A 25463-nucleotide genomic window follows, 5' to 3' on the forward strand; every position below is an offset into this window, starting at 1 on the left:
TTGAATTATTAACTATATTTGTACTTAGGTAATAATGACAAATGCTAACAGATTGCTGACAACTGATAAATGTGCATTTTGCTGGAAGAGCATCATTTTGAGCTTTCGTTGGAAATGAATCACCCAAATTAGAAAGGTTTGCTGTTACGAACCAACCATAAATAATATACTCTTCTGGTGGTCTCTGGTGTCCCTTTAGCAATAAGTAGCTAACTCCTTGTTCAATAATTCTTAATTGAAATTCATAAAAAAGTAATATTTTTATTTTTATCATACTAATTAGAAGGTCATTTAATAGAGTTACACTGGTTTTCAAAAAGCCTCTAAGGTGAATAGCTTTAGGCTGGTTTGCACAGTTTCCACTAAGCTGACATTTCTGAATCTTGATTCCAAGGTCCTTAAACATTTTATCTAAATGAATGTACTGTCTGAAATTAACCCCAGATATTCTGCCTCTCAACCTTGGATTTTTTTTTTAAGATTTTATTTATTTATTCATGAGAGACACGGAAAGAGGCAGAGACGGAGGCAGAGGGAAGCAGGCTTCCTGCAGGGAGCCCAAAGTGATCCCAGGACTCCAGGATCATGCCCTAGGCTGAAAGCAAACTCTCAACCGCTGAGCCACCCAGGCATCCCACAACTTTGGATTTTTTAAAAAGATCTTTTTTTTCTGTTGTTACCAAATTAGAGTTTTTTGTGTTTTTTTTTTTTAGGAACAATATAGAAAAAAATACATTTTATCATGTAAAAGAGCCATCTTTTCCTTTCAGAAGCTTATTACAGTTATAAATATACTATTTATATATTATTATAGTATACTAATATATACTCTTCTTCCAAGACTCTTAGGTTAAGATGAGCTGAAATGATAGAAGAATTCTACCAATAGTAACAATTCGCATATCAATCTATCCAACAGCGTTCCATTACATACATTAAGCTCTTTATAATATGTGGTCCCAGTAAAAAATACAAAATAATTTATAACAAAGTAGACTTTGTGTATATTTAAAAGTTCAGGTTGGTTTAAGTAAGTTGTTTTGGATGAGTTTTGTTTTTATTAAAACTAACAGACTACTGGATTAAAATGACAAATTAATTGCTTCCTTTGGTTAATACCCCAAAAGCGAGCCATTCTTAGCTCCTGTATAACAAATGGCCTTTGTTAATTAGGTCTCAGTTTGTATGCTGGCCACATTTGGCAAAGTCCAGTCCTCACCAAAAATAGTAACAACCTGTTCTGGATGGCAATCAAGCAGCAAATCTATTTTTGGCTTTAATGTTTGAAACTCCAAATGTTAAATGCCATGGAACCGAACCTTAAATGGCATAAGTAAACTCATCTGAAACTAAAGGACAGAATACAAGTATTTGGGATACTCCAAAATACCTGTTTCTTTATTCCAAAAGAAATAATCTTTCAGGCTTGGCAGATGAATTTAATCCTGACACATGTAAAACCAAAAGAATCTCAGAACTAAAATAACAGAGCAATATAATCTTAGTTGTAGTCTCTTACAACACTCTACATTTCCATTTTCTTAGTGTTTCTGGTTTTTATTATTAATATCTTGGTTATCTTACCTGTCTCTGAGTGTGCTGGGGCCTAGATAAGGATACAAATTTTCCTTAAGCTTTCCTTTGATGAGATGGTCCAGGGTCTCATGTAGGAAAGGTTGATGTTGAGTATACACATTTTCTACTCCCTAAGGGGAAGATGATTCTTATATCATTTTTGGGAAATTTGCAATATAACAGTTAATGATACTCATCAGAAAAGGACATGCACTCAACAGGGATTTCACGGGATAGATTCCAATAGGGATTTTATGGTTAAATAATTTAAAAATTTCTTTTCATCAAGAGAAATGTTCCAATCTCATAAAAATGCTTTGTAATTTAAGCCTAGCTATTATAAAAGAATTTCGAAAATGGAATTGCTTAAATCCTTTATCATCTCTTTTTGTGAAAATGTGATATGATAGGCAGAGCAAATAAAAGGAAAAGACCATGTAGAAAAGGAGTCTAGAAACACTCAGGAAAATGGAAATATTTCAGGAAACATAAGAAAGGCTTGCAGATTAAAATTATTATTATTATTATTTTTACTATTTTAAGAAAATATTTTTATTATTTTTTATTTTTTTATTTTTATTTTTTAAGATTTTATTTATTTATTCATGAGAGACACACAGAGAGGCAGAGACACAGGCAGAGGGAGAAGCAGGCTCCATGCAGGGAGCCCGACATGGGACTTGACCCTGGGTCTCCAGGATCACGCCCTGGGCCCAAGGCAGGAGCTCAACCACTGAGCCACCCAGGGATCCCAAGAAAATATTTTTAAAAGATTTAGAGTGGTTTGCTTCATCTTTAATTTCCTTCAAAGAAAAACTACCAAACAAATCTTAAAAATGATAAACAAGTGGAGTAATACAGTTATGACTAACAGAATTGTCGTCATTTTACTCTTGGGTATTTCCTGGAAATATTTCATTATTCCCTGTTCAGCTGCTTGGTCCAATGCTGATGCTGCTCCAATACAGAAAGCGTTTGAAGAAAAAGCTATCAGGAGGATGTCTGCTTTAATTTCATTTAATTGACATAGTACTAAATCAGCAGCAATCTTAAAGTTACTTTGAAGATCATTTTTATTCACTGTTTCTCATTTAAGAAAGCAGAAGGGACATGCCATACCTTCAATCCTTTGAGGAACTGTTTGGTAATAGCCACAGCATCTTTGGGGCTGAAGAGGTCACTTCCTCTGACCCGTTTACCACCATATTCAACTACTGCAGACACGAGCTAAAAGGAAAAAAGAGAAACCACCTTTTACTGCTTAGGGATCAGGAAATTAATTTCATAAGAAAATACCCTTATTAAGGAAATTAAGACATGAGAGGACAGAATTCTACATTTCTGTAAGTAAAAACAGTATGACTTCTCATTTGTCAGAACTAAGAATATAATAATAAAGTTGCTACCTGTTTGGTGGGATTAATATACAAATTTGGTTACCTTTCGATACTTCTCAGAAACACCTTTGTTCCTGAGGTCCATCATTAGTCCTGGTAGGCTGTTGCTGCTGTGTCGCTCATAATGTAGAGCATAAAGCATCACCAGGCGGGCAGCATCAAACTCTGTCACTTTGGGGTTCTGCAGGAGCCTCTTTACATTCTGAAAAAAGAAAGAGCTGATATTTCTCTCCCCTTCACCTGCGTGATATATAATATCTTAGGTCTAATAATTATTGAATGGCAGTGATATATCTGAGTTCATGAATAAGATTACAACTATGGCAATGTACGGGTCCTAGGTTTAGCAATTGTTTCAGCTACAGAAAATTAAATGCCTTTACCTAAGACAAGAATTAAATAAGGAAAAAAATTCCCACTGCAATTGCTTTAGGACAAAAATGAATTTAACTCCTTTCTTTCCTTTGATGAGATGGTCTGTGTTCTCATATGGAAAAGACTGCAATTTCCTTGCTAAAACAAGGAACACAGATTATTTCCACTATTTCAATCAATACAGCACACAACTGATCTGTTGACTTGTAAAACTATTGCTTAGTGTTAGTGACTGCCAGAGATATGGAGACAAGTTGGTAGAATTTTATGTAGGAGGACTAGGCTTAATCTCCAAGAAGCATCAGATGTAACAATATGTCTCAACATGGCTTTCAGAGATATGAGTATGTAAAGCATGTAATCTCTAAATTGAACAGTTAATGATCTTAAGAGGACAGGTACTGACAGCAAAGGCTGCTACACAAAATCATTTAGGTTCTGTCAATTCTCACATTAAGGGACTTCCCTAGAGTATGTATTTATATTTATTATGCAGCAGAACAAATTAATTCAAGCCGAGAGATACTTTGTGATCCCCCTCTAAACATAAAGCACCATGCCAGGCACTGGAGGGGATGCAGAGGTGAATTAGACACAGTTTATGTCCTCAGTGAGTTCACAGACAAGGAGGTGAGGAGAATGAAACAATTACAGCCTATTCTGCTACAAAGCACATTTCTTGAATGCATTTTAACTCCACGAGATCATTGAATATGGGAATGGTGTTAGTTTAACATGGAAAGTATATTGATTTATATGTAGTTTTTCCAGCATGTTAGTATTAAGAAGGAAATAGGGATAAGCTTCCTCTTGAAAGAGGAAGCTTTAACACTATGTTAGGAAAAAAGTATGTAAATCCTATACCAGTGTTTTCTGCAAGAAGAAGCTGGTTTTGGGTTGTCTGGGTAGCTCAGTGATTGAGCATCTGCCTTTGGCTCAGGTGATGATCCCAGGATCCCGGGATCCCAGGATTGAGTCCCACGTCAGGCCACCTACAGGAGCCTGCTTCTCCCTCTGCCTATGTCTTTGTCTCTCTCTGTGTCTCTCATGAATAAATAAACAAATCTTAAAAAAAAAAAAAAAAAAGTAGTAGCTGGCTTTATACCTTTAAGGACTGCTGTATTTTCCACAGTATTAAGCTATCTGGGGAAAGGGCAAGTACAAATGAAAAGGATGCAAAGATATTTCTCTGAGTTAAAAAGCAAAAAAAAAAAAGGGATCCCTGGGTGGCGCAGCGGTTTGGCGCCTGCCTTTGGCCCAGGGCGCGATCCTGGAGACCCGGGATCGAATCCCACATCGGGCTCTCGGTGCATGGAGCCTGCTTCTCCCTCTGCCTGTGTCTCTGCCTCTCTCTCTCTCTCTCTGTGTGACTATCATAAATAAATAAAAATTAAAAAAAAATTTAAAAAAAAAAAAAAAGCAAAAAAAATGACAGCCAAAAAACAGACGGATATCCCCATATTATATTTTTAATTTTGGTGAAACTAGTTTGTATGAGAAGCAAAAGTTTCTGTGACCTTACATCCTGAAGAATAACCAGGAATAAGGAAGGCTACAATGGATGAACTGAGTATATTTCTGGGTGCAAATGCCTATGGAGATTTAACTGTGCTAATATTTTTATTAGGCTTATCATTATTTTTATGAGGGCACTGAGTACAAAGTTATATAGATTTTTTTTAGCTAGGTAGATTTTAAGTGACCTGCTTATAACCCTATTTTCCCATAACACTTTTATTTTTTGTACATGATTTTGCAGAATAGGAGATTTTTCAGAAAAACATATGTGGTATTATAACAAACATATGTTTGCAAAAAACAAAACAAGAAACAAAAACTGAGAAACAGTGCGATGCGGGAAAGGGGAGAGAGTGAAGAAAAGTACACTTGGTTGCTGAGGAATCCAGAAGGATTTCATAAAGATGGTGACATTTGCAAAAGGCCCTAAAGAATCAGTAAGTGTTGGAATTACCCTGGGAGACTCTCTTAACAGGAACATGGCAGGGATCCCTGGGTGGCTCAGTGGTTTAGTGCCTGCCTTCAGCCCAGGGTGTGATCCTGGAGTCCCGGGATCGAGGTCCACATTGGGCTCCCTGCATGGAGCCTGCTTCTCTCTCTGCCTGTGTCTCTGCCTCTCTCTCTCTGTGTGTCTCTCATGAATAAATAAATAAATCTTAAAAACAAAACAAAAAAACCCAGGAACATGGCAATCAGAGAAAGAAATGGGTTCAGTTGAAAGACTGACAAGAGCCTTGGAAGGCACTAGATTCTGGGGACATAATAACATCCAAATGAAGCTTTCCAACTTACAAGATGCTTTCCTGTACCTTATCTTTTTCATGCTTCACAACAACCAGGTCTAATGTTTAAGAACTCTTCTGTTCACACCAAAGAGCACTATGATGACATGGGGAACCTCCCAGGTGGCTCTCAAGTAGGAAGGTCTCTGGGGAAGATTTCTATTGTTGCTCTTCTAAGTGAATATTTCACTAGCATCATCTTTAAGGAATCAAAAGGGAAGAAATTTCTCTTCTATAGATTTAAACCTTGTAGTCATAAGAATTTCCTTACTTTTTTTTCTTTTGTGGTACCCTTTCCAGAGCAATCACAGAATACAGACTATTTAGAATATCTGTTCAAATTCGCCACTAGTTTCTAGGATAATATGAAGAAATTTCAGAGTACAAATTATTACCAAGTAAGAATACCCTATTTCCTATGTCTCTCAATCAACTTAGCCTAAGTTTAAAACATCCATCTGGGATCTCTTTTTATGGGCATGATGTTTCAATTTCTGCCCTTGGGGTCACTCTCTTTTTACCTTAAATCTACTAAATTTCTATATTTTTTAGCAAATCTGAGATTCTCAATTAACTATAAAAACCACAGAACTGGTAGAGGGGGGCAGCCCCGGTGGCGCAGCAGTTTAGTGCCGCTTGCAGCCCAGAGCGTGATCCTGGAGACCCTGGATCGAGTCCCATGTCGGGCTCTCTGTATGATGCCTGCTTCTTCCTCTGCCTGTGTCTCTGCCTCTCTCTCTGTCTCTATGAATAAATAAATAAAATCTTAAAAAAAAAAAAAAAAGAACTGGTATAGGGACAAAGGCTGCTGCAATAAGCCTGTACCCTCCTCCTTTGTATTTCCTCCTTTGTTGGTTACTTTTACTTGCATCTTGACTCTTGGCTCTTTCCCATTAAAGAATCCACTTCTCTTCCTTGAGATTTGGTGCTTGTTATTTAGAGTCCCTGGTCTGACTCTTAGCTCTCCCTTGAGGACGTGGCCCAGATGTGAACCAAGATTACTTTGAGTAGATTATTTCGCTTACTTTTGAGCCCTTAGAACCCAACCCATGACTCAGGTCAGTGTTCCAGCGAGGCTTATCTATTTCTTCATGGAAGGAAACACGTAGGTAACAAGGTAAGTTCTTTCTTCTCTTTCACTTTATGTAAGTTCTTGAAGAAGAAGGGCATTTTTGTCTGCCTAGATCCCATATTATCCTCTGACTTGATTTTGAACATTTCACTAATGGCTACTTGACTCATCAACTTGATTGATAGTGGCATACATTACATTGAAATTCCAGGGTACTAACCAGGGAAGAGGAGAAAACAATCTGAGGGACTTCTAATTACACAGCAGGTATCTGCTACGTGGAGGTACTTATATGTTGGAAATATGAGTGAATTACATAATGAACTTCTGACTTCTCTTTTCTTAATAAATTTTCCATAAACCTTGAGACTTTCAAAAGAGAAAAGTATACTTCACATAATAACAATGGCTGAGTAGAGTGAAAGAAAACTATTGTCCTCTTAAGAAGATAGGATTCAAACACAGAATTCAATGAATTCTAACATTCATATAGCCCTAATCAAAGAATAGGAAAAGGAAAGCAAACACACTATCTCTGAAGGTCAAGTTTTAAAAAGAAGCTAATGGTCACTCAAAAAACATCAGTTAAAAAACAGTTTTTTTTCTGATATTTAAGATCTTTTCATTGTTTTGGGCTACTTTTCTATTTTCTTCTACCAAAACTATGATGAAGCAGCACAACAAGAACACATTTTTATAAAGACATAGTTACACCACTGTATAAATTACAGATGAAGTCAGCAACCAAAAATAGTCTTTATTTTTTGTTTTAATTTAACCTAAAGAACAAGAACTCTACCTTGGTATGTACTATCACATTAATGTAGTAAAATCATCAATGAATAGCATGATAATAAGCCAGCAGATTAGAACAGCAGGCTGAAATTGGCAGAAGCCTTCAACATGCTGATATGATAAAAAAAAAAAAAATGAGTCTAATCTAACAGTTTGAAATAAAAGTGTTGTGGAACAATTAAGAGGTTAGCTAGGAAAAATGATAGAAAGTAGGTAGGACCAAATTCCATTGACTGGTAAATATATCTGTCATATTCTTTTCCTTAATGACTAGTCAAAAGAAGAAAATTAAAATACTTAGCTTTGCTGTAGGTCTTCTGCTGGTCAACACTGTCTGAAACACTGGCTAAATGTTGGGTTAGAGAGAAAATGATCATTTTTATTCTTAGTTGGTGAAAGTAAAATTGTCACCTCGATGTGTCTCAAACAATTTTCCTATAATTTTAATGAGAAGCAGAAAACCCTTCTCAAATCAGGGAGAAAGAGATCTGAGGTGATGAGTAGATGAGAAAACAATGTCCTGGTTGCCATAAAGAAAATAGAATATATTAACAAATAATAGTACAGATAATGGTGAAAGTTCTACTTATTGAATGTTGTTAAGTACCAGGTACCATATTAAGTGCTTTACATGTACTAGCTCACTGGACCCTCACAAAAATCTTTAAGTACTATGATTTTTCTCCATTTTACAGACAAAAAGACTAAGACTTAGAGTGGTTATAATTTTCAAAGCCAAGCCATCAAATTCCCAAACTCTCAGCCACTACTCTATACTGCTTCAAACAGAACTTTCTCTTCATTTTTCTAACAAGTATTTATTGAGTCTTTACTATATACCATTAATAGGACGATTTGAGGTCTTTTACCCAAGGTCAGGAAAGAAGTATATAAAAATAGAGTAATTCTTCCTTCCAAACAAAAAGCTATAATATGACACATGGGGGGGAAAAACTGCTTACTTTCTGAAGATATTTCTCTTCATGGCATAAAAAAACAAAAACAACAATAAAAAAAATTCCTCACTAATCAAATGAGTCTTTTCCAAGGCTATGGATAGGTTTTAATGACAGTACACTGCAGTTTGGTTCTTATGAAAATTCTTCTAAATCAAATTTTTGTTAGTCTGTACAGTAACTGGTTAGAAGTGGCAGCAATTTATAGGTTAATTTTTAGCAATATAATTTTTTTCCCTTCACCATGATACAGTTACTATTCAATAAAGCAAATCCCATCCCTACTAAAAACCTCAATTCATTGCTTCATGACATATTATCATCTAAGGTCAGGCCAAGGAATGCTATAACCAATCTAGGGGTCAGGCCCCTGGCACATACTCACTACCAGACAAAAGCTCCATTTATAGACTATTTAAATCGTATTGCCAAAGAAATCCTTTATGGTGGGGGAGTCCAAATCAATTGCTCACTGTAAAACCCTAATTAACATGGGCAAGAAAACCTTCAAAGGATAACTTTTAAAAATACCACGAATGGATCATGGATCATAATGGAATTCATATTTTAAAGTATCTATTTTTTTTCTTTTAAAGTGAATAAGAAATAAGGTTTCTTTTTTTTTTTTCTTTTTTATTCATAGAGACACACACACACACAGAGGCAGACACACAGGCAGAGAGAGAAGCAGGCACCATGCATAGCCTGACGTGGGACTCGATCCAGGGTCTCCAGGATCACGCCCTGGGCTGCAGGCGGCGCTAAACCACTGCGCCACCAGGGCTGCCCAGAAATAAGGTTTCAGGCAAGGAATTATAGCAACCTTGTCTGCTTTCCATACATAGAGAGATACAAATAAAGATACTGGAACTGGCTAGTGGTTAAGTTTGGTTCTATTGTTTCAAAGGGAAAAATAAAATGATAAACAGAAGGAAATTTACATTTAATTATAGAATAAAATTTTGTTTTTATTTAACAAGAGAAGAAAATCAATTTTCTTGGGAAAGATAAAAAGTTTTCACAAGAATACTTCTATGGGCCCACAAAACAACTGCAAACTGTGATTAATAGTACTGTTTCAAGTAGGTTGGTCACTAAATAGATTGTGATACATCTTTACAAAGGAATGCTATTTAATGACTGAAAAGAGTGAGTGTTTAGGTTCTGATCTGGAACAGTCTCTGAGATAAATGGTTAAATAACAAGGCAAAATGCAGAACTATGTGTATAGTATGGTATCGTCTGAATTAAAAAAAAAAGAATGAGAGGGGAGGGAGTGAAAGGGAGAGATACACATATCACACAGACTTGTGCAGATACAGGATAACTAAGGATGCATGTGAGACTAGTAACAGACTCATTTTTTACTACATATCTCTTTCACCAAGTACTTATATTATCTATTTAAGAATTATAATTCAAGGGTGCCTGGGTGGCTCAGTCGTCTAAGTGTCTGCCTTTGGTTCAGGTCATCATCCCAGGACATCAAGTCCTGCATCGGGCTCTCTGCTCAGCTAGGAGTCTGCTTCTCTCTCTCCCTCTGCCCTTCCCCACTGCTTATGCTCCCTTCCTCTCTCTCTCTCTCTCTCTCTCTCCCATAAATAAATAAAAAATGTCTTAAAAAAACGAATAAGAGGAACGCCTGGGTGGCTCAGTGGTTGAGTGTCTGCCTTTGGCTCAAGGTGTGATCCCAGGGTCCTGGGATCGAGTCCCACATCGGGCTCCCTGCTCAGTGGGGAACCTGCTTCTCCCTCTGCCTGTGTCTCTGCCCCTCTCTCTGTGTCTCTCATGAATAAGTAAATAAATCTTTAAAAAAAAAAAACGAATTAGAATTCAATACAATTGAAAAAAATAATAAAATCAGCCTAAAAGTTCTTTGAAAGGATTAAAGAATATAGGGATAAAATTCAGTGATGACTGAAGCCCTTTTCATAAATATAAAGCAAACAGCATCTTAAGAAACATTCAAAAGTAGCAACTCTAAATCCCAGTAAGGACCTTGCTATAACTAGAGCAATCACAGGTCGGTGGATTTCCTTGTTTTAGTTGTACCATATATTTAAAGCATTATGCTTAGAAGAAGGGAACCAATATTTACCAAGCACCTATCATATAAGAAACATTTTACATATCTCACTGAATCCTAGTAACAATCTAAAGTATGAAATCTTTATCTGTGAGGCTTGGGCAAAGTAAGTAATTCTTTCCCCCCAAAATTCTGATATGTAGAGACAGAATAAAGGTCAGGACAGTCTGGCTCCAAAGCCTGTATTGTTTCCATTATACCATTTTGGCTTTATTTTGTAAAGTCAAGTTCAATTGCAGGAGGGAAAGAAAGAGATTGGGTTGTAGAATATAGGGTCCTATTATAAGGACATGCATTTCTTATGGTGAGTGCCTGAGAAATGTAGACCTCTCAAAGGACTCTCATTCTCAAGTGACTTCTTGCCAGTGATACCACATTGCCATTTCTAAGGAAGCTTGGAATTATCAGATTTGTTCTGTCTTGTTATCTTTATATCCAATCTGTCGCTAAATTGTTTTTTTCCCTTTGAACTCTCAGATTTGCCTTTACTGAGCATTTTTAGTACTATCACTGTGAGTCTACTGGCCTAACTTCAGTTTTTTCACCTCTAAAGCATCCTTACTAGATTAAATTGCCTAAAATACTGCTTTCATTATATGGATTTTCTACATATGGCCCTACAACGGATCTCTTTGCTTATCTCAGCAAGTGCAAATTCCTCTCCCAAGTTTCTTCATAAACTGGTTCCTGTTTACAAATTCAATTTTATCTCCTATTTCTCTTCCACACCCACTCTCCAACAGGTCGCACTGTTTATTATTTTCTGCATATTTCTACCTCTTTGCTTTTGCTGTTATCCCTGACTGAAATCCTCCTCCAGATTCTATTCATTCTTGGTGGTCCATCTTAATATAGCCTTCTCTAAGGAACTGTCCTTAATAGCCTCAAATCTTATTTTGAGGTTATTTTGACTTAATTAAATATTACCTTGAAATACCACCTATGTATTTCTTGTGCTTTAGTTTTGTCGCTTTGACAATGCTGTACATTTCTTGAGGCCAAGGTCTGATTATGTCTCTTCTCTTCTAAAATGCTCTGGTTGCTCTCAACATTTTAAGATTAAAGCCCAATCTCCTTTTGATGGTCATAATCAGGCCCCAGGCTGTCTTTCTGGCTTATCTTAGACCATTCATCTTGTACCCTGCACTAACTAGCTACACTGAATTATTCTCTGTTCCTTTCATTCTCTGCCCCCACCCCCCCATCTCCCATCTCTGTGTCTGCATTCTCTCTGCCAAGAATTTCCCCTCTCCTCCCTGGTTGGTGCACTCTACTCTGTTTAGTGCATTCCTCCCTGTTTGTCCAGACCTAAGTCTTATGTCTTCTTCTTTAAGAAGCTTCATCCTTAGGGGAAATAGCTGTCCTTCCTCTGTATTCCATATTCCTTTGTAAATATATCTAGTATATTAGCACTTGTAGCATGATAATTCCTGGTTTAAATTTCTTTCTTCCTTACTATAGTGTGAGCTCTTTGAGGAAAAGGAAAAGAGGTCTTCTTCTTTGTACCTCTGGATCCTTATAGCACAATGTACACGTGGAAAGCATTTACATGTTCATGGAATAAACAGCAGGTGTTCAATAATAAAAAACTTAAGATAATGCATTTTAATATATATTGTATCTTTAAAATCATCCTTACAACGTGAGATAAATGTCATTATATCTATTTTACAGATAAGGAAACTGGCTCAGAAATTAAGCCAACAGCTCCAGGTCACTAAGCCAGTAAGTGACAAATGGTTAAATCCAGATCTTCTGATTTTAGTTTAGTATTCTTTCTAGCAGACTAGGATGCCCTCCTCAATAGTCAACTGCCTGAACCTTTTGCTACTGCACATTATTCTTCTCCTGTGGTTCTTGTATCTATCTTAAATAAAATTAATCTGTGTTCTTGTCTCAACTCCTTGTTAGATTATAAATTCCATGTTGGTGAAGAAGAATTACTTGCCTTTGTATCTCTTGCTCTGCCTGGTACAGTGCCTTACACATAGTAGGTGCTCATCAAATTGGACTGAATAGATACCTGGAGAGCACTAGAATGGTCATTTTGACAGGCCAGTTCTTGCTCAACTTCTGAAACCTCCAGCAGATTCCGCTCACTGACCAACCGAGACAGCTCTCCAACCACTGTCACATGCTTTGATACAGTCCCAGACATCTTCTTAAACTGTGGATAATTCTCAACAAAGGCCTGCCATGGGAAAAACACCAATTGGGGGTTCTGTTATTTCTTGACTGAGGACAGACATGTATGAAGGGAAAAAACAAGCAAGAATTGTTCTGCCCAGACTAAGGCATCTACAACTTTCAATCCCATGGCATTTTGCTTATGTTTAAAAGGAGAAGAACTGGTATATGTCAGTAGACTGACTCTTTAAATACTCCAAATGTGACTGAAGAATGGAAAGAAGCACATGGCTTGTTATGAAGTTTTCACTATATTGTTTCCTAAAGAGAAATAGTATAGAAAATTATCTCAAACCAAACAAAATGAATCAAGGCAGAAATGAGACTGAGAATATTCCAGAAATGTTGCTTACATGAAGAGTTCCAAAGTCTTGCATGTTAGTCATCCATGAACATGTTCAATTTACCTTCATGTCTGCTATTGATTCTAGTTTTTGCTGTTCTTTTGGTTTCTTCTTCTGAAAGTCTTCCATGAGATTCTTTATATTGCTACCAATCTCAGCAAAGTTCAGGTACATATTCTGTGAAAAAGGAAGGTGGAAACACAATTCTATCGATGAGTCTGACTTTCAGACCATTTAAAAGAAGTGAAATAGAATTCTGAAGGCAGAATTGAAGGGCAAGAAAATTCCATTATAATGACCAAATCTGGACATTGGCCAGGACTCTGGTGATGAATACCATTACTATTCTCACAAATGGTTACAGAAGGGAAGGAAGTAAATACATTGGGTTCTAATTCTAAAAGTACAAAGCTAAAAATGTGATTTTGATGAAAAAACCCCCAAACTGTTAAAGTGTCAGAATCCAAGTCTTCCGCCCTCTCTTGAGATGCAGTTTATCTACAGGATGCCTCTATTACGCTTCCACATGAAATCCCATACCTGTTCTCATTCAAACAAGACAATACTGGCCTTCTTACATTAAAAAAACAAAAACAAAAACAAAAACAAAAAACCTGAAAACAATTAAAAAAAAAACTTTAATCACTTACGTTAGCATAGAATTCATCATTTTCAGCAGACAGGACCACTTCTCTTAAGTCTTTACTGATCCCTGGCACCCTGGAAAGATCAATCCGATTGTTGTTTATGCCCAGTAGTTCGTGAACCATGGCCTGGTATGTCCACTAAATAAAGAATTATGACAAAAAAATTGGTAACTGACAAAGCATGGAAATAGTAAATCTTCAGGAAAACAAAAACTGGTAATATTTTTAGCAACTAGTCTTCTTTACATAGAGGTTCTTTATTTAATTCAAGTTTTATTAATATTTTGTGTTCTACTAAGCACTGATTCATGGTAATTGGTTAAACTAAAAGTCAAAATACTTTTAGATTTTACACTTTCAGAAGAAGAGCAGCAAGATTAATATTCCTGATAGAAAGAAAACAAATTAGATCTATCATTAGCTCCAGTTTTTGCCTGTGAATTAAGAGTATATTTTTGGCTTCACAGATAGGGCTATATTGGTACTGCAGTTACAAGCTGTACCATTTCCTGTACACTTCTGTGGTTTTCTGCAGCATGAGAAGTGTGTTCTTGCAGATCTGAGTGGTGCTATATTTATCCTGGGAACACTAATACTATCAGAAACAACCTTGTGAGTTGATCAAAACACACATATTCAGAAGCTTTGCCTGCGAATCCGTTTTATTTCATATATTTACTTAATAGAATTATGAAAAAAAGGATTGGTTCCCATTCTTATAAAATATGAACTTATTTGGTGAAAATGGAATAGAGAAACCCCAAATTCTGCCTTCTCACTACTTATTGGAGAATGGGTTACTTTTAGTTATAGGTCCATTAGACAAAACTAAGTATTTTCCAGCAAATTACCTTCTAAATCTAGAATGTAAATGATAGAAATATTTTATATGTTTTCACTTCATTTTAAGTAATCTAGATTTACTAAGAAAGAACTTAAGGTTACAAAAGAAGGTGCTTCATTTCTTAAAATACTTGCCAAATGAATCCTTAAAGCAAGTTTCAGGGGTGCCTGGGTGGGTAGCTCATTCAGTTAAGTGTTCAACTCTTGGTTTTGGCTCAGGTCATGATTTCATGGGTTGTGAGATTGAGCCCCAAATTGGGCCGTGCACAGCAAGGAGTCTGCTTGAGATTCTCTGTCTCTGCCCCTCCCCCTGCTAGCATGTGTACATACCCTCTCTCTCAAAATCTTTTTTTTTTAAAGATTTTAGATTTTTTGTTTAATTTTTATTTATTTATGATAGTCACACAGAGAGAGAGAGAGAGGCAGAGACACAGGCAGAGGGAGAAGCAGGCTCCATGCACCTGGAGCCCGACGTGGGACTCGATCCCGGGTCTCCAGGATGGCGCCCTGGGTCAAAGGCAGGCGCCAAACCACTGCGCCACCCAGGTATCCCTCAAATAAAATCTTAAAAAAAAAGCAAGTTTCATGGGGGCACATAAAATAAGTACAACAAAATAGTTATGCTCCCATAGACAGGATCCTGTGCATGCTTCTAGCATTAGCACTTACTCTATAATTAAAATGATCAGTTTACTTCTATCCCCACTGGATCATGAGCTCTTTGTGAGCAGACATTGCATCTTTTAACCTTTTACCTCTAATACTTTAAAGTAGGCTCAACATTCAGTATGTGGCCCAACACAGGGCTTGAACTCACAACCCTGAAATCACGACCTGAGCTGAGATCATGAGTCAGATGCTGAACTGACTGAGCCACTCAGGCACCACATTACCTCCAATACTTAATATAATACCTGGAACATAATAGGTCTTCAGTGAAACAGTTGAATGGTTGTTTTTCTTTGGGAAACAGAACTACAAGCAATCATTTTCCTTTTTTATATTCTCAAAACTTCTTAAGTGAACATGTATTAGTTTGTATTTTAGGAATAGAAGGCTATCCTATCATAGAAAAGTTGCACTCCACTGCTACAGATTTCTCCTATCATTAACGTGATTTTAAGCTAGGAAGAGACTGAAATATAGGTTATGCCTTTCCCCATGAATTCAAAGGCACTATTAATAAAGCCTCTACTTTGTATAAGGTACTATTTTTATACTTGCAGAAGAACACATGTAAGACACAGTCTACCTTGAAGGAATGTGTGAAAATAATCAAAGGTCCAACATGGCAAGTGCTGCACAAGACATAAGAGAGACACAAAGTTCTGGAGTAATTTTATGAAAAAAAAAAAAAAAAAAGAACTGACCAAAACAATGAAAGGTTTCAAGGAGATGTTTTGAGTGGTTTTAAAGGAGAATGTTGATAGGTGAAGAGAGAAGGTATTCCAAATAATCCAGCATTTAGACAGAGGTTGCAACATGAAAAAAATGATGGCTGGAAACCATGTGGCATATCTGCACAGTAGTGAGCTGTAGGTTGGGCCATGCTGTGAAGGCTCTTGGATGCCAAGTTCAGGGATCTGTATTTAAGCCAGTAGGCAAATGGGAACCAAATGAAGATTTTTTTTTAAAGATTTTTTATTTATTTATTCATGACAGAGAGAGAGAGAGAGAGAGAGAGGCAGAGACACAGGCAGAGGGAGAAGGGGAGAAGCAGGCTCCATGCAGGGAGCCCAACGTGGGACTCGATCCGGGGTCTCCAGGATCACACCCCGGGCTGAAGGTGGCACTAAACCACTGAGCCACCAGGGCTGCCCCAAATGAAGATTTTTAAGCCAAGAGTAGTAAGATCAGGACTGTGGTTCAGGAAAAGTGATTTGACAACACTGTGTGTATGAAATATATTAGAATTGAAAGAAATTAAAAGTGGGGAATCAGGGCTTGTTTCAGCCATTTTGGAGCTGTGGAGGCCTGCTGGGAACAGGACTGCTAAAATGATAAATATGCCTGGAAGGCTGTGGTTCAAGGCCATCTTTCCTGGCTATAAGCAGGATCTCCAGAACCAGAGGGAGCACACAGCTTTTAAAATTGAAGGTGTTTATGCTCAAGATGAAACTAAGTTCTCTCTAGGCAAGAGATGTGCTTATGTGTACAAAGCAAGTAACACAGTGACTCCTGGTGGCAACCTGAACAAAACAAAAACAAAACAAACCAGAGTAATCTGGAGAAGGTAACTGATATAAATAGTGGCATGGCTCATGTCAAATTCTGAAGCAATCTTCCTGCTAAGGCCACTGGACATAGAACCCATGTGATGCTATACACTCAAGGATTTAAATTTACTGAAAAGTAAACAAATAAAAGTGTAGATTTGTTCTCTTATAAAAAAATAAAATAAGGATTCCTGGGTGGCTCAGTCGTAAAGTGTCTGCCTTTGGCTCAGGTCGCAATCCTGGGGTTTTGGGATTGAGCCCCACATCAGGCTTCCTGCTCAGCAGGGAGCCTTGCTTCTCCCTCTCCCTCTGCCTGTGGCTCCTCCTGCTCTCTCTCTGTCAAAGAAGTAAATAAGTAAAATTTTCAAAAATAAAAATAAAATAAAAAATAAAAATGAGGAATTGGTAGATGACTATTTCAGTATTCCTATGAGAGATTAGGGTCTACACAGAGGTAATGACAGTAAGAATGAAAAATTGCAGCCAGACATTAGAAAAGGAGAAGCTACAGAGCCTAAAAGTTGCCTTGATAGGGGTGAAGGTGGTGGCAGAAAGGGACAGGAAAGATGAGGCAGAAGAAAGAGTCAAAGATGACTGTGGCTGGAAGAATAGCGATACCAAAACCTCAGGAAATACAAAGCAAAAAAAAAAAAAAAAAAAAAGAAAAGAAAAACTGAAAATAAGGAGGCAAATAAGTGGACCACATTGTTCATTTCCACATCTGCATTTTGATGAATACCACTTGAAATCATGCTTCTATTATGCTAATAAAGGGTTCTGCACCTGGTTTAGCAATGGGGTGATGGCATCATCACAACGATCTAAAATAAGCAGCAATGGAGGCACCTCAGTCCGCCGGAACTCAAACAGTTCATATTCTTTAGTTATTACTTGCTGTGGATGAGAGAGATAGATGGTTTGGTCAACCAGTTAGTTGCAGACAAAAATAATAAACAAAATTAATACATAAAAAACACATTTAACAACAGTTCTTTGCACCTTCATAGGCCTTCAGAAAAGGATTCAAAAGCTTGACAAAGTTTGGTAGCATCCTGTTTAAGAAGTTAGGATCAAAATAAGTATTTAACTTACTTAGCTTGCAAATGTTTCCTGAGTTAAGCCTAAGAATTTTAGTTCTAATGTGTTGCTTTTGATTTTTTATTACAAAGATCTACCTCTTTGCCAGTAAACCCAACACATCACTTCCTTGGTTATAGATAAAATATTGCTATAGTTTCTGAAATACGATAAGGAAATGAATGGTCTTAATGTTTTGGTACTGGGGATAGGGGAAGCCATACCTTAACACATTCTGCAAGTCTCTTTGCTGCCTCTGATGAAAGCTGATAACGAATCATGGGACATTTCTTCAGAGATAAAAGGAGAGCTGTCAATCCTTGAGTTGTTCTGGATAGCTGGACTGGATCCCAATTTCTACCCTTTTTGTTAAAAATGTATATTCAGAGAAAATATTTGAATTTTTTTCTTACAAGTCCAATACTTGCTGAATTAATTCCCACCTGATAAATAAACTTATTTTTTTATCCTTTCCTTCCATACCTGGCAGCAACCCAAAATATTGAGGGAAAACAAATGTGGATTCACAGCAATATAATCACCATAAAATTCCTGCAAACAAAGCACCAAGATCAGTCAGTTATTTCATAAATTCCAGCTGTATCATAACAGTAATATCTTCATATGCAACATAATACTATATGATATAATCAAATTTGAGGAAGTGCAGGTGTCAAAGACATACAAAACTTAATAACTGAGTAGCAATAGTTAATGTGGGGGAATAAAATAATTCTAAAACAGTAACAATAGTAATAAATCTTTTAAAAAACAAAAAGCAAAGTTGTAGAAGTATATATATTACATTTCTGGAGACCTCTGTGAACACTTAACAATTAGTAAAAATAAGACCCTGCTATAGGGTATACATTGTTACACAAAGATGAGAAAGAACGTCGCTGTCTGGTGTATTTTTTTTTTGTCCAGTGTATTCTCATGAGGGAGAATATGACTTAAAATTTTTATTCATTTATCATCTAGCACATCCTTCTGAAAATCCAAAACTTATTTATTTGCTGCCCTATTCTTCACTTAAGTGATAAATATATTCAAACATCTATATAAATGTATTCAAGAACACTAAAGCATTTAAGAAATAAAAGATAACATGATACGTTCTGATGTGATGTACTATATAGCATGCAGAATATTTAGGAGTTACCAAGTTTTAACCTAATGACAAAAGTCTGCTTTATAAACACAAACAGAACTTTAACAAACCTCATTCATATTCTTTACTTCCTATTCTTTTCCAATCAGACATAGCCCTGTAGATGAACATTCTTATAATGTGGTTCATAAAACTAGCATAGAATACATCTGACTCTGTTCCCAACCCTGTGAAACCCTCCCTATCCGTTAAGTAGGATCCAGTACCAATCCAATCTCATTTCCACTGAATCCTTTAATTCTGTTCCCAATGTGATACTTCTTAGAGTTTCTAAATATGAGTATAGTTTGGTGCAATGCACATTTATGTCTGACCAATTTATATCTGATCCCTTCTTCTGAGACAGCACAGACTGTCTAATTGTTAGACTCAAATCTTTAAAAAGGGCCAATATAAGAGATGTGCTAGAGGACCCATAGGTTTACCTGAACCTCAGCCACAACTTCTTGTTCATCAGCTTCAGCTAATGACTTCACATCACTCTTGCTGATCACATTACTGAAATCTGAAACAGACATATGAGCTGTGGCTGACTCCAAGGAGATCACTTTTGTTGCAATTAGACATAAAAGAGCCTAATGTATACATTGTGGTATATGTCAAAGTTGAACACCTTCAAAATAAAATGAGTAGCACAAATATATTTAAATCTGTAAGTTCAAAATAATACTTAAAAAAAAGACCACTGTGAAGGTAGTGGACGATGCCAGGGAACCACGTCATTATATTGAAAATAGCAAATAAAAGGAAAGAAGTAAGCTTTTATGCTTTCATTTATTTTTATTTTTTATTTTTTTTATTGGAGTTCAATTTGCCAACATATAGCATAACACCCAGTGCTCATCCCGTTAAGTGCCCCCCTCAGTGCCCATCACCCAGTCACCCCAACCTCCTGCCCACCTCCCTTTCCACTACCTCTTGTTCGTTTCCCAGAGTTAGGTGTCTCAAATGTTTTGTCACCCTGACTGATATTTTCACTCATTTTCTCTCCTTTCCCTTTATTCCCTTTCACTAATTCTTATATTCCCCAAATGAATGAGACCATATAATGCTTTTATTCTTTTATATACAAAACTATACAACAGATAACCAAATAGTAGATGAGGGGAAATTTCTCTTTATGGAAATATTCCAGCTAAAAACCAAAGAAGGAATGAAAATGATGATTGAAACATCATCATTTTTATCAACCCCTAGTGCATCAATGGATGAACCTAGGCATTGAGCATCAACTGATGCTAATATCACAGTAAGAGACCATCAATGAAAGCACACAACACTGACAATGAAATATTCTTGCCAAAAAGAAATCAAATCTAAATCTAATTAAGCTTCTATATCCAAGTACCAATTTACAGAACTAGAGGCTAGAGGAATATTTTGTTTATTTACTAATTAGATTTATTTATTTTAGAGAGAGAGAGAGAGCAAGAGAGCGTGCATGCACATGAGTAGAAAGGGCAGAGGGAGAGGGCGAGAGAATCTCAAGCAGACTCTACACTGAGTGCAGAGCTGGAAGTGGAGCTCGATCCCATAACCTTGAGATCAAGACCTGAGCAGAAAACAAGAGTTGATATTTTGATGTTTAATGGACTGCATCACCCAGGTGCCCCATGAGTATTTTAAACTACAAAGAATATGTTAAACAATCCTATGGGGATGCAATCAGCAAGAGGCAGGGTGTGAGAAACTTTAACAGAACAATATAGTTTTTTCAATAAATAAATTGCACTTGAGAGAGAGAGAGAGAGAGAGAGAGATGGAGAGAGACAAAGAAAACACCTATAGAAGACTAAAGAAACTTAACGTATCAATGTGTGGCTATTATGATCATAATTCAAATCCAAAGCAGTGAGAAAACAAAACAAAACAAAACAAAACAAAACCAAACCATTACGGGAATCTGAAATTTTAACATTGAGTATTTGAAAATAGGAACTATTTTTCATTATTTAGATATAATAATGGTATTTTATTTTATTCATTGCTTATAATAACGGTATTTTAAAAAATGAGTCCTTGTGTTTTAGAGATGTATACTGAAATATTTAGGAATGAACTCCTAAGTCTTAGATCTTCAAAATAATGTTGGTGGAGGATTAGGTGGCAATATAGCTAAAACAAAATAGGCCATGGCAAAGTAACTTTTGAAATTGGGTGATGGGCACATTAGGATTTATTATACTATTTGTATACATTTGAAAACTTCCATAATAGAGAGTTCTTTTTTTAATAAAGGGAGAAGCCTATTATACAATATTTTTAGTAGACATAAAAATACAAAAATTATAAATAAGTGAAGTCAGCAGCAGAAGGCCAGGTTAGTGATGATATAAATTGTGCTGAAAGGTTGTAATGAATAAAATCACTACATACAAACTCATTTAGTTTATTTTAATCAAATAAAATTGTGAAATTGATTGCTTTATCCAAGTTCCAAGAGTCTGTATTTCCTAGGCTTTAATGCTACCTTTATATAATTTTTATCTTCTACTTCATAGATTCATAGCGCAAATCAAATAATCTTTAGAACCAGGAGAATAAACATTAGATTATTGGTTACTAATCTCAACTGCTGCATCAAAGAACTCTCTTTAGAGGAAAAAGGAGTCTTTCATCTTATGACCTACTCAATTTTTAACTGAGACTCAGCACAAGAAGTGATTCCATTATATGTCTTAAATTTGAAACACAGGGAATTTCTCATATATATGTATATATATGTCACTAAGTACAAGTTTCTACATTTTTCTAAGTACCTAGCTTGTGATCAGACAAAAATACTTCAGTGACTACATGCTTATCAGAATGGCTAAAATAAAAACTAAGAGCAACACCAAATGCTCATAAGGATAAAAAAAAACTTGAGGCACTTGGGTGGCTCAGTCAGTTAAACATCTGCCTTCGCTCAGGTCATGATTCCAGGGTCCTGGGATTGAGCCCCACATGGAGCTCCCTACTCTGTGGAGAGCCTGCTTCTCCCTCTCCCATTCCCTACCCCCTCTTATGCTGTCTCTGTGTCAGATAAATAAATAGTCTTTAAAAAAAAAAAAAAGGATACAAAGAAACTGGATCACCTGTACATTGCTGGTGGAAAGTAAAATGGTATGGTCACTCTAGAAAACACTTAGCAGTTTCTTAAAACACTAAACATGGAACGAGCATATGGCCCAGCAATTGCTCTGGGCCAAAGGCAGGCGCTAAACCACTGAGCCACCCAGGGATCCCCGCCGCATTTGAGAAATTTTAAATAAATAAATAAATAAATAAATCTTTAAAAAAAATAAAAAATAAAATTTCTCAAATGCCCTACATACTGAGAATTAAGGTTTGTCCTTGGTTTTGGAAATGGCACCAAATAAAGTATACCAACTAATCCCATAAGGATCAATAATGACATCTAGAGGAGAATACATGTAACTTACAAACAGAATGTATTACATCAAAAAAAAAAATCATATAAAATGTATAGTAACCACAAACCTAATTTATTTCCAGGACTCTGCCCCCACCACCAAAAAAAAGTTATATACATAAGAGATACCTACCAGATAACTTGTACTTTCAAGTATTAAATAAAGTGGCAAAGGGAAGTGGAATGTTTTCATCTGGAATGTAAGTAAATCTCTGCTTTTCCAACAAATTCAAGCATATCCTCCTCCAAGTAAATAATCAGCTTCTATGCCTCAGTTCATAAAAGTATAAAATACAAATAAATAAATGCTTTTTTCTTTTTTTTGCAGAGGTAGGATGTGAAATTTGGCTACTTATAATTTTTGACATACAAAGAATCTTGATAGGTAAAGTAAAACTTAAAAAAGTAATTTTCACTTAATCAATAATGAAAAAAAATCACACTTAGCTCTCTAAAATAGAATGGTCACATGACTTTTAATATTTTGAAAGGATATAAAGAAATCAGAATTGTATAGTAATGAATTCAGTTAACTTATTGATGATATGTAGTGCCCAATAGAACAAACTAGCTAGGATAGTTTGATGATGGAATGGGTGAAATAATATACTTACAAATAAAGTATATACTGTATTTTGGTCTCCGGAGCTCTTGAATCAGATAATCCACATTCTCCTAGAAAAAATAAACAAATAATATGTGAGAATTGTTTAAGTTAAAGAATAATAAATATTGTCTTTTGACTTATTTAAGTATTTATTGAGAGTCCATCGAGTGCTGAGGTCTAGATTTAAATGTATGTTATGAGGATGAAGGCTGGCAGAGAAAAAGAGGTATGTTAAATATAATGATCAGGAATCATCTATAAAATTATGTAGCTGCATCACCTTGGCCAAATTAAGATGTAAAAATATTAAAAACACAAATGTTGAAGTACAACATAAAATTGATAACAACTATAAATTTGCCTCAGGCTGCTTGTCTATAAATTACTCATCTAATCAAAATTCTTAGAATATCTAGATGTTTCTAGTTCTTTAAAAAAATCAACATTCAGGGATGCCTGGGTGGCTCAGTGGTTGAGCATCTGCCTTCAGCTCAGGGCGAGATCCCGTGATTGAGTCCCACATAGGGCTCCCTGCATGGAGCCTCTGCTCTCTCTCCGTTGTCTCTCGTGACTAAATAAACAAAATCTTAAAAAAATCAATATTCAAGAGAAAATACACTTAATTGTATTCACTTTGGCTTTTAATTTATCAGGACCTAAGACTGCACCACTGTAATGTTTATGAAGATTTCTGTAAAAAGCAGGCTGACCTTTCATATTATTATTTATTTATTTTTCAAAAATATTTTGTTTATTTATTTATTTATTTATTCATTCATGAGTGAGTGAGTGACAGAGAGAGAGACAGAGGCAGACACAGGCCGAGGGAGAAGCAGGCTCCATGCAGGGAGCCCGACGTGGGACTCGATCCAGGGACTCCAGGATCACGCCCTGGGCTGAAGGTGGTGCTAAACCGCTGACCCATCCCGGCTGCCCTCATATAGTTATTTAAAAATAAAAAATGAGTAGCACCTGGATGGCTCATTTGGTTAAGTGCCTTACTCGTGATTTTGGCTCAAGGTCACAATCTCATGGGTTATTAGATAAAGCCCAAGGTCAGGCTCCACACTCAGCAGGGAGTCTGCTGGAGACTCTCTATCTCTCTCTTTGCCCCTCCCCCCCCACTCACACTTCCTCTCTTGCTCAAATAAAATAAATAAATCTTTAAAAAGAATAAAAATAAAATGTGAAATTTAGAAGTAAAAAGAAGTTGATTTTTATATGGTCAAAACATAAGCATTCCAATTACAGAAGATCATAATGCAGGTTTTAATCTATTTTTGATACCATTAACACATAGTTAAATTTCTATATGAATTTGATCCCCAGTCCAAACATGAAATACAGTTTTGAATGTTTAAAAAAAAATACATACATTTCCTTAGAGAATTAAAAGTAATTTAAGCAATGCACATTGCTTTTTAAATAGGAAAAAGGTTTTTAAAATTGCCATTTAGGTTAAAAAATACATTTAAATTAACTTTATAATATAATCAAAGAAAATAATTTTTAAGGAACACATTTTTAGTTTGAGAGAGTATATGTATATAATTGTGAAAGATGTTTCTCTGATGAAAAATCTTAGGAAATGTTGGAATAGATAATCTCTAAGATCCCTCTCAGCAACAAAATTTCATATGAGCCACAAATGTGAAACAACTGAAAATAACTCTAACGCAGTATTAATATGTTAATTAATTCAGGAATTATTTACTGAGGTCCACTATGTAGAAGGCATAATAGTGTGAAAAAAACAGATACCATCTCTGCTCTCATTGAGCTTATTGCTAGTAAGATAGGCATTAATCAAACGATATAAAACTTCAACTATGACAAGCAATAGGGAGAAGATATTGGTGTGATAAGTACTTATAAGAGGGGGGTTTGACTTGGTCAACAAAACCAGGGAAGATTTGCTGAAGGAAGTAAAGAAGTTTCAAACAGAGGGAAGAGCCTATGCAAAGGTCCTGGAGCATGATGGAATAAAGTGAACTGAAAGATTAATGTGGCTAAGAATAAAAGGGGGAATGGTTTGAAATGAGGCTGTAGGTATGTGGAACTAGTGGAACTAGATCACACAGAACCATAATTAAGGAGTTCTGCCTTTAGCATAAAAACAATGAGAAGTCATTCAAATTTCAAGTGGTGGTAACACGGTCAGATTTATATTTCAGAAAGTACGTAATATACAAGCATTGTCAAAGAGTGCAATTGGAGTTGAAGATCATGAATATAAAGAGAGTATACAAAAATAAGATTGAAATAGTACAGGATTTTTACAGGAAGACTCAAGCCAGACTTAGAAAATGATGGATGAAATGGATAGAAGGCTAAAGAACCTTTAATTAGGGGAAGAGTACAAATAGAGAAGAGGATTGAGCATGTAGAGGGGTGAAAAAA

At 36.0% G+C, this 25463-nt stretch overlaps 1 protein-coding gene across 4 annotated transcripts in view; it reads right to left on the minus strand.

Moving 5' to 3' along the window:
• The window catches only part of VPS45 (vacuolar protein sorting 45 homolog), a 74405-nt gene that overhangs the window by 47435 nt on the left and 1507 nt on the right, over nucleotides 1-25463 (minus strand). For all 4 annotated transcript variants that reach the window (XM_072769346.1, XM_072769344.1, XM_072769345.1 and 1 more), the window contains exons 3-13: nucleotides 23071-23131; nucleotides 19467-19546; nucleotides 18354-18422; nucleotides 18095-18232; nucleotides 17577-17687; nucleotides 13738-13872; nucleotides 13151-13264; nucleotides 12580-12747; nucleotides 3016-3174; nucleotides 2695-2802; nucleotides 1585-1706 (exon numbers count right to left, since the gene is read on the minus strand). In XM_072769346.1, coding sequence (XP_072625447.1) covers nucleotides 1585-1706; nucleotides 2695-2802; nucleotides 3016-3174; nucleotides 12580-12747; nucleotides 13151-13264; nucleotides 13738-13872; nucleotides 17577-17687; nucleotides 18095-18232; nucleotides 18354-18422; nucleotides 19467-19546; nucleotides 23071-23131 — 1265 coding nt within the window. The remainder of the gene's footprint in view (nucleotides 1-1584; nucleotides 1707-2694; nucleotides 2803-3015; nucleotides 3175-12579; nucleotides 12748-13150; nucleotides 13265-13737; nucleotides 13873-17576; nucleotides 17688-18094; nucleotides 18233-18353; nucleotides 18423-19466; nucleotides 19547-23070; nucleotides 23132-25463) is intronic.

This window comes from Canis lupus, chromosome 12, assembly GCF_048164855.1.
Source record: "Canis lupus baileyi chromosome 12, mCanLup2.hap1, whole genome shotgun sequence".
NCBI classification, from domain to species: Eukaryota; Metazoa; Chordata; class Mammalia; order Carnivora; family Canidae; genus Canis; species Canis lupus.